We start from the raw sequence: 15600 nt of genomic DNA, 5'->3' as shown, positions 1-15600 counted from the left end.
ACACCTAGATCAGTAAGATACTTTCTGAACAGTTGCATGTTTGTATGCAGAGTTTAGATGAGAAAATTGCTTCTGTCTTATATGTGTATTGTAGTACGACGTAAGCTAAAAGCAGATAAAAGGCGTGAACTGGGTTTGCTTGAAGCAAATGCATATTTCAATTGAGCTTTCAGATCGCATTGGGTACATTGCGGCAGTAGCTGTCGACACCCTTTTTAGCTCGAGTTCGTTTCTACACATGGAAACTTTTCTCTGCTCGTTGTTGGTGGTGTTCTCCGCTTGATGGGCCGGAGTGATTGTCGGAATTGCCCCCCCCCCCCCAACAAAGTCCCGAGGTTCCATTTTCAAGTAGACGCGAAGCCATTTGGTGATCTATACTAATACGTAGCGTTCAGACGCATAGCCATGTAATCTCCACTATTGATGGGCTCGTATTTTTTCGGTTTATCAGGGCCAGAGCAGCCAGGCAAACAGTCGATAACCTTTTCACGATCTGCTGACACAAAGTATGGGATCGAATAGCGTGAAGGGGTAACTCTTCCATTTCCATAAGCCTCTTGTTCAGTCTTCATAATGCCATTCTCAGATAGCAGCGGTGCTCGCACACGATGTAGTGTAGATTTCAGACTGTCGTTGCTCCATCGCTGCAGAAAATCACCTATGTTGACCAAAACGGTTCCAGGTACGGGCGGTGCGGGATTAAACTTGCCCTTTTCGTGGATATCCTCGACTTCGAGGCCACCGACAGTGTCCTGGAACAGAAGTGTCATCGTACCATAGTCCGTGTGGCTTGCACAGCGTTCCATCTTCCCGCGTCGCACATGGGCCTCTTCTACTGGAGGATAATGCAGCAGGCGAATCTGGTTGTCCTTGTTCGTGTGGTAATTCCAGAAATACCGTCCATCCAGGCCCATTCCCAACGCAATGACGCGAAGCAACTGCAGCTCTAGCACGTAGCACTTCTCGTAAAACTTTAGAAAGAACAGCTTGAAGCCCGGCAGCATCTCTTCCGGCAGCCAGATATTGGGCATTGCGATATCGTCTTCCCGCCCCATTTCAAATAACTCCTTGTAGTCGGGAACCTTGCGCAGTTCTCCGATGGCGGCGTGGTCGAAAACCATCTGACTGAGCTTCTCGCGGCCAATTCCGCTGTATCTGTTGCGCGGTGGTGCACGGACCACCTCTAGTGCAGAGTTTTCAGCCCAGACTTCCTCTAGCTTCAGATAGCTGTCTTCCTTCTGAATACAACGATCTTCGCCTCATCAGTATCCACGATGCCACCAGCCTTGTGGTGGATGTGGGGCTATTTCTTTGGTGGCCTGGGGAAGAGCAAAGAACCTGGCACTCTGGTGACGTTAGTGGCTAGCTAATGCCAACAGCTACTAGTTCAATGAACATGGGGTCTCGGGTCTTGGTACCCAGCTAAAGGCCTCGTCTATGGTATCCTGAGGAAAGCCATGGTTGCTGAGATAAGCAAAGCCAAAGTCTCGAAATGCCTCGTAGACAGCTCGACCGACGGCTGCAGCATCGTCAGATCGGCCGCTAAGCAACGGCGCAAAGTCGATGATGGGGATGCTAGCCTGTTGGAGGGGAGAGTCCATGCTGGGCTCTCGTGCGATCAACGTGTCCCCACAATTCAAAGAGATAAGGATGGCAGGCTCGCGTTTGCTGTCTCAATTGCAGGCCAAAAATGATGCTGTTTACCGATGTGTCAAGTCTGATCAAAGCAATTCGACATCGTTCGTTGGCCCCAAAGTACGATACCCCACTAAGGGCCAGTATGCCAATCATTAACTCTGTTTGCCTATCGCGATAGGCATTTCTGTGCGCCTTGGCAAGCCACTGCAGACGCCACTGTATGCGTCGTATGACGGCCTGGGCGAAAAACGAGTGAATGCGCAAGGCCACAGGCGTTGCAATACGGACTGTCTTGAAGTCGAGTGACGTACCATTAGTGTTCCATCAAACATTGAACGCAAGGACAGTTTTTTTCCAATAGTACAATATTCTACTGCGCTGACCACGATGCAGGTCGAGGCAAAAACGGCCCAAGAGGAGAGCGAACAGACTCGCGGTGCCTCTGGGATGCGGAACGTGCGTCGCCTTGTAGGTGGATATTCGCTGCCGGCATACTCCGTACGTCGTAGAGATCCCTTACGCGTGTACCCATTTCTTATCAAGCGGGAGCTAACCGATGTAATAAGCTCGTATTGGGTGACCCTGTCGGTAAGATGCTTGGCAACCGATTTATTGTCTATTAGTGATTCGCTTTACTGTCTTATCTGGTGTCTTCGGACCGGGGAGTGATCAGTTTCTCCGGTTTATGGATCTCCGGTTCACGGATGATAAAAAATGATTCATTTTCTTGACATGCCCCGGCCGGAGCATAAGAAAAGGGACTTGCACGATTTAGAGGCACGAGGATTGATGTTGCATCCTAACGCATTGTCTGTGATAATGTCGCTGCCCTGTACGACTATTACATAGAGTACTCCTTCACATAGGGCGCCTTCTTGTCGCTTTTCGCCACGTCATACGGCGTAGTGCCTTGTAATTGATTGTCAGCCGGAACAATGCCGCGCTTCGCTGCCTCCGCAGCTGTGAAAGTGTCATAAACGTCCATCTCGTCATATTCGCCCATTCCGAGAACGGGGAAGAGCTTGTTGAGAGCATAGAAGATGATGGCACTCGTAAAGAAGCCTGGGTGATGTTAGACGGGAAGAAATGGGGGAAATGATTAGTCAGCATACTTACCGATCAGGAAGGCCATGTAGTAGAGCTGGTACAGGGCCTTGGCGCCATCAGTCCTGCCGCTGGCCTTGTAGGCGAGGCCGCCAACAGTCGGGGCCCAGCCACAAAGCCAGGCGGGAATGGCACGCCAGTTGACGCCATGCCAGTACCAGTAATCAGAGGTCTCGGGGTGGTAGAGATGAGAGAGCTTGATTTTGCGGTGGCGCAGGATGAAGTAGTCGGTAGTCATGATGCCCATGATAGGGCAGAGGAAGACTGAGAAGGAGCTGAGGACGCTGACAAAGGTGGCGGCCTTATTGACCAGCTGCCACGGCTGGACGACCCAGGCGGCGACAAAAGTGAGGATGGCACCGCGGCGGATGTTGATATAGCGGGGGAAAAGTCCGGCGAGATCGATGCCACCGGCGACGGAGTTTCCGCAGATATTCTCAAACATGGCAGTCAGCATGAAGCCGAAAGCGAGGAAGAAGACGCCGGCACGGGAGCGGCTGGAGCCATCGCCCTGGTCCATCATGACCATGAGGAGGTCAGGGGGGTTCCAGTAGACGCTGCCGTAGATCTTCTGGGCAGCGCTGGTGGTGACGAGGCCGACGAGCGAGACCATGACACCGACGATGAGAGCGGACAGGGTGGTGCCAGCGACGTAGTGCTGCCAGCCGCGGGCGTAGCGGGAGAAGTCAGAGCCGTTGGTGATGCCGGCAGCGATGCCGCCAATCATCTGATTGAGGCCGCCGACGATGAGCCAGGAGGCACTGAACCTGGTAGTGGAGGGGATCTGCTCGCCGGTGTGCCACAGCGGACCGACGCCGTTAGCCTCGGCGAGGGCCCAGATCATCATGCAGAGCATGCCGACGCCGCAGTAGATGGACGTGATCATGAACGGGAGCTTGAACTTTTCGGGGCGGATGGCCAAAAAGGGGGTGGAGAGGGTCCAGAAGACGATGAAGCCGACGAACTGGTAGGCCGTGGCTGGGATGCTGGTGGGCAGAAAGTTGTGCATCTTGGCAAACGAGGGCCAGATGGCGGTGATGCAGACGGCCGCCAGCCGGCCGCCATTCCAGCATTGGACCGCGTTCCAAATAAAGTTGAGCAGGATGCGCTGGAGCAGGGGAATGTAGCTGGCGCGGAGGCCCCAGGAGAAGCGATTCTGAATGGTGAAGCCGACGTGCCAGTCCATGCCACACCAGGCAATGAGGGTGGAGAAGAGGAGGATGAGGACACGGCCGATGGTGATGATGGCCATGGCCTGGCGGATGGAGAGGCCCTCGGCTGAGAGTGTGTTAGCGGCGTGCAAGAGCACGAACGGATGGAAGCAATTTACCGAGAAACGTGTTGGGAGTCTGCCAATTGGAAATGTTGAGGGACGACAGGGTCCAGTACCCAAAGAAGTGAAACCATCCTGGTCTGTTAGCAGGGCAGACTCAGGTGCAGATGACAGGGCAACGTACCCCAGATGCGACGCTGAGGAGGCAGAGGGATCAGATCGCGGTTGCTCCATGCATCTGTTTGTTCGTGCTGGGAGTCGTCACCATGGAGCCTCAGGCGCTCCTTCAAACCGTTTGCACGCCTCCGAAGGCCGGCGGTGGAAAAGGCCATGGTCGTAGCGGTGGAGATAAGATTGAGTGTCGTGCTGGGTCTACCGGACTTGTGCGTTCCAAGCCGTTCGCCGTCTTGGAACATATATACATTTGACGGGACAGTCTGGGCGAGGAGAGAAAATACCTCGTGTAAAAAGAAGCTTTATCGGTGAGATTGGCTCCAAGGCAAGCTTGACCTGCCTGAATGCCTATCTGGAACGGAACGATACGAAGTGCGACGCAAGAACGTGGCGATGGGTCCACAAGTAGCATAAGTGGTTTGCCGATCAGCGATTGCGGTCGGCCAACTTTTCCGGCTGACGAGTGCGCAATTATCCGGGAATGATAAAGGCTGCATTTCGTTAATTTGCGCAGGGCGTCGGACTGTAGATTCAGGTCAGAAACAGAAGCACAAGTCTACCGAACATGGCTCTTCCAAAACGGTTCCGCATTGGTGTCGATGTGGGAGGCACCAACACGGATGGAGTGATCCTGGACCCAACACGGGCAGACGAGGAGGGCAAAGGGATTCTGGCGTGGCACAAGGCGCCGACGACGACGAATCCGAGCGAGGGAATCAGCGCAGCGATCACGGCCATGTTTGAGAGGTCCTCAGTGGCGCCGGAAGAGGTGGCGAGCGTGACGATCGGGACGACGCATTTTGTGAACGCGGTGGTGGAGCGAGACGCGAGCCGGCTGTCAGCGGTAGCAGTGCTGCGACTCTGTGGGCCGTACTCAAAACACTCACCGCCGTGCATCGACTGGCCGGACGACATGCGGGCATTGATCCTGAAGCATTACGCCCTGCTGCCAGGTGGCCTAGAGGTGGATGGATCGCTGATCGGTGACATTGACGAGGCTGCGATCCGGGCAGAATGTGCGGTGATTCGGGCCAAGAGCATCCGCAGCGTGGTGGTTTGCGGCATCTTCAGCCCGATCGACACGATGGAGCGACAGGAAGAGCGAGCAGCAGCGATTATCGAGGCCGAGCTGCCGGGCTGCGATGTGGTGCTGTCGAAGGAGGTGGCCAACCTGGGCTTTGTGGAGCGCGAAAACGCGGCGATTCTCAATGCGGCAATCCTGGCGTTTGCGCGGCGCACGATCCGGTCATTCCACGAGCCAGTGCAGCGGCTGGGCCTTCGCTGTCCTGTCTTCATCACGCAAAACGACGGGACGATCCTGTCGGGAGCCATGGCGGCACGGCTGCCCATCCGCACATTCTCGAGCGGACCGACGAACAGCATGCGCGGGGCAGCCTTTCTCGTCGGCAGCAGCGGTCTGGACGAGGCCCTGATGGTGGTCGACATCGGTGGCACCACCACGGATGTCGGTCTTCTGATGCCGACCGGCTTTCCGCGCCAGCAAGCAGCCTATAGCGAGCTTGCCGGTGTGCGGATGAACTTTTCGTGCCCGGACATCAAGAGCATCGGGCTTGGGGGCGGGTCGATTGTGCGGAGGGTGGAGGGTAGTGGTGGTGGTGGTATAACCGTTGGTCCCGACAGCGTTGGATACAAGCTGACCGAGGAGGCCATTGTGTTTGGCGGCAGCGTGCTGACGACGACGGACTGCACGGTGATGGCTGACCCGAGTCACGTGACCATCGGGGAGCCGGAGCGGGTCTTGGGTCAGCTGACCGCAGCCGAGCTGGCAGCCTGCCAGGCGATCGTCCGGCAGAAGATAGAAAAGGTCATTGACACGATGAAGACGTCGCCCGAGGATGTGCCGGTGCTGCTGGTGGGTGGTGGAGCGGTGATCGCGCCAGACGAGCTGCAGGGCGCGAGCCGCGTGCTGAAGCCGAAGTGGTCGTCGGTGGCCAACGCAATCGGCGCGGCCATTGCTCGGGTCAGCGCAGTCGTCGACACGGTCAAGTCGACCGAAGGCGTGACTACAGCGGCTCTGCTTGAAGAAATTGCAGCCCAGGCAGTGTCACGGGCAATTGAGGCGGGCGCGGCCGCCGACACAGTCAAGATTGTCGAGATGGAGACGTTGCCGCTGCAGTACATTGCAAACAAGTCGCGGTTTATCGTGCGAGCAGCAGGTGACTTTGACTACTCGCGGGCAGAGGTGGAGGTGATGGAAGCGGACGGCGAGGATGAATCGAACGGGCTGAACGAGATGGACCAGTACGAGAAGACGGCAGACAAGACAGCCAAGTCCGACAAGGCTGCAGCGGCTCCCGACTTCAACATTGACACATACAGGCCGACAGTGCATCGGCGACAGTGGCTGGTCAACGAGATAGACCTTGGCTGGATCAGCACGGGCTGCTACATTCTCGGAACGGGCGGCGGTGGCTCGCCGTATCCGCATATGATCCGGCTGCGCGAGATGCTGCGACAAGGGGCTGTGGTGCGGGTGGTCAGCCCAGACGACTTGGCGGACGATGCGCAGGTCGGCACGGGTGGCGGCATGGGCTCGCCCACGGTCGGGGTTGAGAAGCTGCCAGGCGATGAGATGCAGGAGGCGCAGTACGAGCTGTTCAAGATCTGCGACCGGCCGGCCACCCACATGATTGCGCTCGAGATCGGCGGTGGCAACGGGTTGCAGGGCATGATACTCGGTGCGAGCAGCATGATGGACATGCCGGTTGTCGACGGCGACTGGATGGGTCGAGCCTATCCGACCAAGTGGCAGACGACACCGGTCGTCTTCAACGAGCGGTCGCCCGTCTGGTGTCCCATCGCCATGAGTGACGGCAAGGGCAACGTGCTGCTGATGCCCCGGGCCACGTCCGATCTGCAGGTCGAGCAGGCATTCCGTGCTGCCCTCAGCCAGATGGGCTCGCACACCGGCTGTGCCGAGGCCCCGCTGTCGGGCGCCGAGACCAAGCGATGGGTCGTCGAACACACCGTGTCGCAGGCCTGGCGCATCGGCCGTGCCGTTGCGAGAGCACGCCGCATGAACCGCATCGACTCCGTGGCCGAGACCATCATCGACGCATGCGGTGGCCCGGCGGCGGCTCGCGTCATCTGGAAGGGCAAGATCGTCGGCGTCGAACGTACCCTGCGGATGGGACATGTGTACGGCGAGTGCATCATCGAAGGCGCGGACGTGGCTGCGGACGGCTATGAGGCTGCTTCACTCGACCATGGCGCCGATCAGCCGGCCCCCTTTGTTGGCCGCGTCAAGATCCCGTTCAAGAACGAGAACATTGGCGTGATCCGGATCTCCAAAGGTGCCGACGTCGCCACCAAAGAATGCCAGCAGGATGTGCTGGCGCTCGTGCCCGATCTCATCTCCGTCATCGACGCCCAGAACGGCGAGGCTATCGGCACTCCCGAGTATCGCTACGGCCTGCTCGTCATCGTGCTCGGCATCGCCGCCAGCGACCGCTGGACTGGCTCTGAACGCGGCATCCAGATCGGCGGACCCGATGCCTTTGGCTTCAACTACCTCAAATACGATCCGCTCGGCACGTACATCAAGCCAAAAAGTGTCATTGACGAGTATGACTGCTAAGCAGTAGAAGAAGTAGAAAAATATATGGAATACAGCACATCTGAACATGCAGACTGTCTGTTGAAAAAAAAAGAAAACGCCAAGAGTGGTGTACCTAAAACTTCAGCGTCTGTCCCGCGTTCGCCATCACCGAGCTCTTCACGTTGGCTGATCCCAGAAGCTTGTACGAGTACGGCACACTCGTCAGCGTTCCCGTCGCTGCCGTGTTCTTCGAGCCGCCCAGGTCCACGTCCTTCACCACAGCAAAGCCTGCCGAGTGACTGTAGGCCGAGTAAATCACCTCGCTGCTCGCGTTTTCAAACACCGACGACTCTATCAGAAGCTGCGCCCCCATCCGCGTGTTGATGCCGTCGTTGACGTTGCTGTAGTAGGAGCTGTACACAAGGTAGATGTCAGCAGAGATCTCACATGTCTCTCCACGAGCTGCCTTACTTGAAGATGTGCCCCGTGCCAAACCGGACCGATGGTCCCCGGCTGTTCACGTTGGTCCAGTAGTTGTTGGCAAACGTCACGATCAGGTGCCCGGTGTCCTGAGCCCCGTTGTTGTCCGAGTGGCCCACAAGAGAGGCCTTGAACTGTTTGTTGTGCGTCTTTGTCAGCCATTGCCTCGTTCGGTGTTCTCCACATTTCTTGCTTACGTGATCGTGCAGGTGTGTGTTGGAGATCGTGATGTAGTCGCTGGCATGGGTCACGTCCATGAGCCCATCGTAGAAGTCTTTGTCGTGGTCCCGGTCGCTGGAGACGTCGCAGTGGTCCACCCAGACGTTGTTCGACGCCTGGATCCCGATCGCGTCGCCGTTCGCGGCCAGAACCTTGCTGATCTTCATGTTGCGCACGATCACGTTGGACGCCTTACTGATGAAGAGGCCGACTCCTGTCATGGCTGCATAGGAAGTCTGTCTTAGTCATGTTCCTTCAAATCTTTGGAATTGTCTGTGGAAAAACGTACAGCTGCCAGATGCGCCGATGATCGTCTTGTTCGACGCCACCCTCACCTTGTCTGCCCCGGTAATCGCACCGCTCACGACGATCACCATTGAGTCTTTCGACGAGGCCGCCGCCGTCAGCTGGGCCAGCGTCGACACCGTCGTGGTCGTGCCGCCTGAGCCGCCAGTCGTCCTGTCATTAGATGCACAGTCAGCCATGGATCTCACCGGGCGCACGCTTGCACACATACCCGCCATTCTCGGTGGCGTAGCCAATATCACAGGCATCCGTGATGGAAGCTCTCTTCTGAACCGTCCGACGGTGCACGGCAGAATCGCCTTGAAGAGTTCGGGTTGGCACTGCCACCGCGACGGAAGCCAGCATGGCCAGGAGTGACGCTGTGAAAATATGCATTTTGTTTTGTTCGAAAGTACAAGCACAGCCTAAGGGAAAAAAAAAAAAAAAGATTGCAGAGTGCGAAAACGAATGTGAAAATGGGGGTCAAAACGAATGAAAGGCCGTTGTGAAGTTGAGGAACAGGTCAGAGGAGAGACGGCAGCATCGACGCATTTTATCTCTCGACGACAACTTGCGCAGGGCCGGGAAATTAAGGAACCTGTTGAAGCTGCCAAGCCGAGCCAACGACCGGTTCACCACGGAAGTCAGCCGACACCGGCCAGCAGCATCCGATCGATCGTCGCCGTTGTTCCTGTAAAGCTTAATATGGTGTTGTCGCCGTCATCTGTTCTTCAATGCCCTGAACCGGTTAGTTCTTGCGAAGACAATGGCCTAAAACAGCATTTAAGGCCCGAAGAAAAACCAAGACAGGATACGTTCTTACCTGAGCCGCATTAACGGGTAGTGCCGACCGGCCATAAGGATAGTCCAGCTCTGGCCGTTGCTTTCGACAAGGTCACCCCATTTTGTTTCCAGAGTCTGAGCGCACGGGAGATGCCAAGTCTGAAACGTACGATATCTGCTCCACTTTCAAGCAGCCAGGCCGTTATTTGCGGTCTCCCAGCAGATGATACGGGATGCCAAGGACGTAGCTCAGGGAAGACGTTACCTTCGGATGCAGGAACGGACAACTGGCTGTTCCCACCCGTATAAATAGAGACTATATGTTTCACCTTCTCGTTTATCGACTTGGCAGGTTGCACTCTGCAACAGCGCCGCAAAAACGCTCACGAGGCCTGCTGGACGGTGCATATACACGGTAAGATCAATAAATTGGCACCGGCTAAATATGAAACAAATACACCCAATCGCTTTAAAATTTGTCCTGGTTTGCGTTGCTCATCAACATCGTGCTGTCTGGCTTGTACTTTTTCGACAGCAGACGGACGTTGTACTCCACGTCGAGAACGGCTCCCTTGGGGTCGTTAACCGCCGGCTTAAAGTCTAGCAGAAGGTCGTCCTTGACGGCCGAGACCGTGTCCGTCTCCAGGTACGGGTCATCGTTCGGGTAGAGCTGTGCCGTCACGCCAATGTAGTCATCGTGCGTGATCATCATGTGAATGTGTGCAGGCCGGTATGGGTGGCGGCCAGTCATGCGAAGCAGCTCTGCCGACGGCCCGGTCGTGTTGATGGCGTACTCGGTCGGCTTCAGGCAGTAGAACCAGAACTTGCCCTCCTCGTTGGCGCGGAACTTGCCCCGCAGGTTGTGCGGCGTCTGGTTCTCCGGGTCAAACACGTCGTACTTGCCGTTGGTGCTAGCCTGCCACATGTCGAACACCGCTCCCGGAACGCCCTTTCCGGTCTCCGCATCCTTGATCTGGCCGTGGAAGAAGGTGAGCTGGCCGTCCTTGGGCATGTTCTGGATCACGCTGGCGCCGAGCTCGCGGAAGGGCGTGGTGGGAGACCAGAAGGGGCCCAGGATGGCGGACGACGTGGGAACAACGCCTTCGGGCGTGACGATCTTGTGGTTGATCTCGTCCACAAGACTAGACGCGGGAGAAACCATGTCAGCAACGAACGAAGCCCAAGCAGACTTCCAGAGGACGACCCAAACTCACGATTCGATGCCCAGGATATCACACACTCTCCAGGCCTCGTTCCGGTTCTTCTCGTACGCCTGGCCAATGGAGTTGACGTAATTGACCCCAATGACCCATTCTTCCTGCGTAAGCTCGACCTCCCGGCAGAAGTCGTGCATATGCCGGATCAGAGACGTGAGGATCTGTCGGTTTCTCGGCGTCGTTTCGGGGCTCATCAGACCAATCACATGGTCCGTAAAGTTGGGGTCAAACTTGCTTGCACCAGTGGTGCCGTTGGTTCCGTTTGTGGCCATGGCGAAACGATTGTTGTGTAGAATAGATAGAGTGGCTATCGACAGATGGGTTGATTGATGTTTAGCTGTGTCTGCTTCCAAGAGCAATGGGAACGATCGGGTTATAAAATAGATCTGCCCGTGGAAGCTTCGGACCAATGGTCAAGCACAAATTACAACTAGCGGAAGCAGGAAGAACTTGGTCCTGCATGGTGTCGAGTTGATCTGATGACGCCGTGAATTGCGGGGGACGTAGATCTTGGCGCTATACTGTAGCTGTTGGAGAAACAAAAACCCCCCCAGCTGGGCTGTCTGCTTGTGAGGGGAAAAGTAAACCCGCACGACAATCCGGTTAGCCGCTTCGCCTAAGATGTCGCCGGAGGAGCCGTTAGCACGCTACCCCCATTTTAGTTGGGGCTAACAAGCCGGCAAGGGAAATCGGCACAAATGGGTAAAGGTACTTCCACGCAGGCGCAGGGATGTCACGGAACTGGACTAGAATGAATGCAACCCCGGCAGAGATGCCTACCCCGTAAAATGCCATATAGGTCGATCACAGGATTTATAGTACATAATACGATGAATTCAGGATCAGCTTCGTTGTAAGTGTGAGTTGCTGTCAGTTTCACGAGAGAGCTCGCCGCTGCGCCCATGGTCACGTGATATAGCAGCCGCTTGAGCAATCTGGTCGAAACATTTCCACTACGGAGTACGGAGTACGGAGTACGGAGTATATATACGTAGGGTCGACCTTTTCCCGTACGGACTGGCCTCGATCCGCTGTTATTCCCATAAACCCACTGTCTATTCCCCTATTTCGAACGAACAGATGCTCAACAAGCATCGAAAGTCCAGAGGTGCTATATATTAACAAAGCTAGCTTACTATGTTGGACCCTCTCCACACATTTCTGATATCTCGAGACCTAGTAATTCTCGCGTCATCAGAGTCGGGCAATCTTTTGTTCCTGACTCCTGCAGCAGCCACGCAACATTGCAGACTCGCTTCTAGGGCGCTAATAGAGTCGTCTGTCGATGTTTCTACCGTGATCTGTTCATCTTCGGGGTCGACCATGGCCACTTTATAATGTATCCGTCGAAGTTACTTTCGATCTGTATCTAATGGAGATATGATAGGCCCACGGTGATGAGCTAGTAATGGGCAATATTTTGTTCAATACCGGATTTCCGCTAAAGCTTTAGCATTGGTGTAGGAGAGATCGAGAAGTACTGTGGCTGCTGGGTTTATCAAGAGTCGACTTACAATGACAAGGATGGATCATTTAATAACAGCTTGCAGTCGAAAAGCGTGATCAAACGGCATTACCGCCTCTTGTTTTTAACCAAGGTGTTTTTAATCTGGAGTTTTCGTTGCGTAGAAATCGCAGGCAATGTTTGATCTATCTAAATGGCGTTTGCATCTGCATACGTTTGAGTATTCGAGTATACCAACAGCAAGGTGGTCAGTTCTCAATCGTACGAATACATTCTGGCGTCGGACTCTGTGTTGTTTGTAGCCGTTCGCAAGAAATACGCCGAAATGCCACATATAAGGGCTGAGATAATCAAGCGAGGAGCAGGTTCTAAAAGTGAAAGCCGGATAACACAATGCTGCTCATTGGGCGATAGGAATCTTCGTTGAGGTCGTCGCCTATATCAAGTATGGGATAGTGTCGTTGTTGTCCGTAAAACTTCCTATGAAATATGAAAAGGAGGTTACCTTTTGCGAATCCAATAATGCATTTTCGTACCTATTTTGGCAATTGCAGACCCATCGCCGTGCTGTTGACGCTCTTGATGCCTTTGAGGGGCCAAGGATCCAGTAAAGCCAGTTTAGCAAGTGCGCCGCAGAAATCATGTCCATTAGAGACGAAAGATGTATGCTCGAGCGCAATTGTAGACGTATGCATTTCAAGCTTAGGCGGTATGCAAAGTAATAACCGCACTTAGCACCGGAAAATACTTTCCAGGACAAGAGGCTGGAAATTATCACACATGGCGAATAAAACGGCAGAGCTCCACCTTGGCCCTCCCCATTGGACAGAAGCTATCTCTGGTTTGCACCTGCGATTGTGTTATTTCTAGCAGAATGACGACAAATACAAATGCTTGTTGCGGCCCTCAGACTGGCTGCCAATGCCGGGGAAGACATATACAAAACGGCGGGCGAAGCCCAAACGTCTCCTGCTCTCTCTGCTTCCCAATACTCGCCAAAATGGCCGCGCCATCACCCAAGAAGCAATGAATCCTTAATGCGTTTGCCATGAGCACCCCCAGTCATCTTGCAACGGGTATGACCCCCATCCCTCCTCTTTTTCACATGTCAGCTTACCGTATAGGTTTATGGAAACATCCACGCAGTCGTGCTGCTGAATACACCGATATTGAATACTGGACAGACCTGGTCAAGATCCTTGAGGCTGGAAAATTCCACGGCCTCTTCCTTGCCGATGTGCTTGGCCATTATGGCGTGTACAAAGGCCCTTTCAACGTGGACCCAGGCCTTTCAGCGGCTGCACAGTTTCCCATTTCTGATCCGATGTAGGCTGCAATAACCGGTGCTGCCACAAGTTTGATTGTATACATTTATTCCGCATTCTGACGGTATCCAGGCTACCTGTGTCTGCTATGGCCGCCGTCACCAAGCATCTCTCATTTTGGATCACTGCATCTACCACGTACGAGAATCCGTTCTTGCTGGCCCGCCGCTTTGCCACTCTGGACCATCTTACTAAAGGACGTGTTGCCTGGAACGCGGTGACCAGCCATTTGGCTCCCGCTGCCAAGAATCTCAGCCTAGACAAGGAAATTGCCCACGACGAGCGCTATCAGATCGCAGAGGAGTTTCTGACCTTGACTTACAAACTATGGGAGGGCACATGGCGTGATAATGCTGTCGTGAAGGATACCAAGACAAAAAAATATGCCGTTCCAGGCCGCGTCCAGGCTATCAACCACGAAGGGTGAGAAAGGCCGGTACTGCTGGATTCGCTCGCTTGAGTATATACAGTGCTGATTGTGAGCAGAAAATACTTCAAGTCGGCTGGCCCTCTAACTACTGAGCCCTCCATCCAGCGCACGCCGTTTATCTTCCAAGCCGGTACCAGCAGCGCGGGAAAGGCGTTCGCCACCAAACATGCCGAGTGCATGTTTCTTCCTGGAATGACGCCAGAGGCTGTCAAGAAGGTGGCCGACGACGTTCGCCTGCGCGCTGCTGAACAGGGCCGTGATCCGTCTACCCTCCAACTGATAGCCGGCATTATCGTCATCGTCGACGAGACAGACGAGAAGGCTCAGGCCAAATATAAGGAGTACTTGTCGTATGCCGACTACGAAGGGTCGCTGGCTCTCTTTGGCGGCTGGACCGGCGTCGATTTCTCCAATTGGGACGATGATGAGGACTTTACCTTTACGGGGCCAGGATCTATCCAGAGCATGATCTCGTCCTGGACAGCAACCATCCTGGGCACAGACGGCGTGCGTTGGACCAAGCGCCGAATTGCTCAAGAGCTAGCCATCAGTGGTGCCCACAGCCGCATTATCGGCTCGCCAAAGACAGTTGCCGACGCCTTGGAACGGTGGATTGACGAGTCCACCATTGACGGCTTCAACCTATCATATGCAGTCAGCCCCGGCGACTTGAGGACATCATCCACTGGCTGTTGCCCGAGCTGCGTGCCCGAGGTGTCTTCTGGGACGATTATATGGCGACCACAACCCGAGAGAACCACTTCCAAGACGGCCTGGGGCCGAGACTGCGAGACGACCACCCGGGAGCACAGTACAAGTGGAAGGCATGACTATGCCTCATCTGCTTGTGTGGGGTCCTGAGGCCTCTCAGCTCACTGGACTGTGACAACAAAAACTTTCCTATCTACTCTAAATCCCTGTTTCAATCCGCCCACAAGAACTCATCTTGTTCCACGAGTTCGCACTCTCTACTCATTGTCAACTCTCAACGATGGTCAGCTGGGACCTGGCCAACAAGCCGACAAAACACCGTGAAAACTTGATCGAGGTAAGACTGGAGACTGACACAAAATAATTTACTTGCTCCATAGGCCTCCTACGCACTGATAAATTGCCGCAAGTCCCAGCGTGATCTAAGCACGGGCCATCCAGACTTACGAATTGCCTAAAGTGTAAGAAATGCCTGCTCTAGTATGTAGCAAATCTGTTTTTTTACAAGATGAATTATGATATAAAACCATTGAAAGCCTGTATATGACATAGGGCGGGAACAACGCGTTTATTTTATATGAGGGCGTGATAACAAATCGTTTGTGGACGTGTCCTGCGTAGTCCGCCAGGACGTTAGGCCTTTGGCCACAATTCGTTCACGTCGCCATACTGGTTCGGACTGCCCAGACCTCAACATCCAATGGCAAGATGGCCGAGCGGTTAAGGCGCTAGCTTCAGGATTCCTGGAACTTGCTAGTGTGGAAACACGCGTGGGTTCGAGTCCCACTCTTGTCAATAACTTTTTCTTCCTTACTTTTTGCCCCTAACCTTAGTAATGGGGGATATTTTTTCTAGCGAAGAAGCACATTAGAACATGTGCGAGGGATTTTACACATTTACAGTGGTTAATTGTATCTAGTCTAGCATTCTATCACGT

The 15600-nt window shown here is 54.5% G+C and overlaps 6 protein-coding genes across 6 annotated transcripts; 2 read left to right on the top strand and 4 right to left on the bottom strand.

Annotated features, from left to right (window-relative positions):
• Window positions 1-377: 377 nt before the first annotated feature.
• CMQ_5186 (thymine dioxygenase) lies at window positions 378-1601 on the bottom strand (the record flags this gene model as incomplete). The annotated part of the gene is made up of 3 exons (XM_014318931.1): window positions 378-1149; window positions 1282-1346; window positions 1419-1601. The coding sequence occupies 3 exons, from the start codon at window positions 1599-1601 to the stop codon at window positions 378-380; spliced, it is 1020 nt and encodes a 339-aa protein (XP_014174406.1).
• An 878-nt stretch (window positions 1602-2479) lies between these two features.
• CMQ_5146 (uracil permease) lies at window positions 2480-4347 on the bottom strand (the record flags this gene model as incomplete). The annotated part of the gene is made up of 4 exons (XM_014318891.1): window positions 2480-2700; window positions 2755-4020; window positions 4073-4150; window positions 4200-4347. 4 exons carry the CDS (start codon window positions 4345-4347, stop codon window positions 2480-2482), a joined length of 1713 nt encoding a protein of 570 aa, XP_014174366.1.
• Window positions 4348-4754: 407 nt separating this feature from the next.
• CMQ_5279 (hydantoinase) lies at window positions 4755-7787 on the top strand (the record flags this gene model as incomplete). The annotated part of the gene is made up of 1 exon (XM_014319024.1): window positions 4755-7787. One exon carries the CDS (start codon window positions 4755-4757, stop codon window positions 7785-7787), a length of 3033 nt encoding a protein of 1010 aa, XP_014174499.1.
• A 94-nt stretch (window positions 7788-7881) lies between these two features.
• Window positions 7882-9128, bottom strand: CMQ_5265 (pectate lyase a; the record flags this gene model as incomplete). Its single annotated transcript, XM_014319010.1, has 5 exons — window positions 7882-8161; window positions 8220-8362; window positions 8426-8670; window positions 8737-8906; window positions 8965-9128. 5 exons carry the CDS (start codon window positions 9126-9128, stop codon window positions 7882-7884), a joined length of 1002 nt encoding a protein of 333 aa, XP_014174485.1.
• An 856-nt stretch (window positions 9129-9984) lies between these two features.
• On the bottom strand, window positions 9985-11004 carry CMQ_5287 (intradiol ring-cleavage dioxygenase; the record flags this gene model as incomplete). The annotated part of the gene is made up of 2 exons (XM_014319032.1): window positions 9985-10657; window positions 10730-11004. The coding sequence occupies 2 exons, from the start codon at window positions 11002-11004 to the stop codon at window positions 9985-9987; spliced, it is 948 nt and encodes a 315-aa protein (XP_014174507.1).
• A 2298-nt stretch (window positions 11005-13302) lies between these two features.
• CMQ_5229 (xenobiotic compound family monooxygenase) lies at window positions 13303-14782 on the top strand (the record flags this gene model as incomplete). The annotated part of the gene is made up of 4 exons (XM_014318974.1): window positions 13303-13523; window positions 13595-13945; window positions 14009-14560; window positions 14608-14782. The coding sequence occupies 4 exons, from the start codon at window positions 13303-13305 to the stop codon at window positions 14780-14782; spliced, it is 1299 nt and encodes a 432-aa protein (XP_014174449.1).
• Window positions 14783-15600: the final 818 nt, after the last annotated feature.

This window comes from Grosmannia clavigera, assembly GCF_000143105.1.
Source record: "Grosmannia clavigera kw1407 unplaced genomic scaffold GCSC_132, whole genome shotgun sequence".
Taxonomy (NCBI): domain Eukaryota; kingdom Fungi; phylum Ascomycota; class Sordariomycetes; order Ophiostomatales; family Ophiostomataceae; genus Leptographium; species Leptographium clavigerum.
Note: the sequence above shows the minus strand (reverse complement) of the source record. Positions and strands in the feature narration are given on the sequence as shown.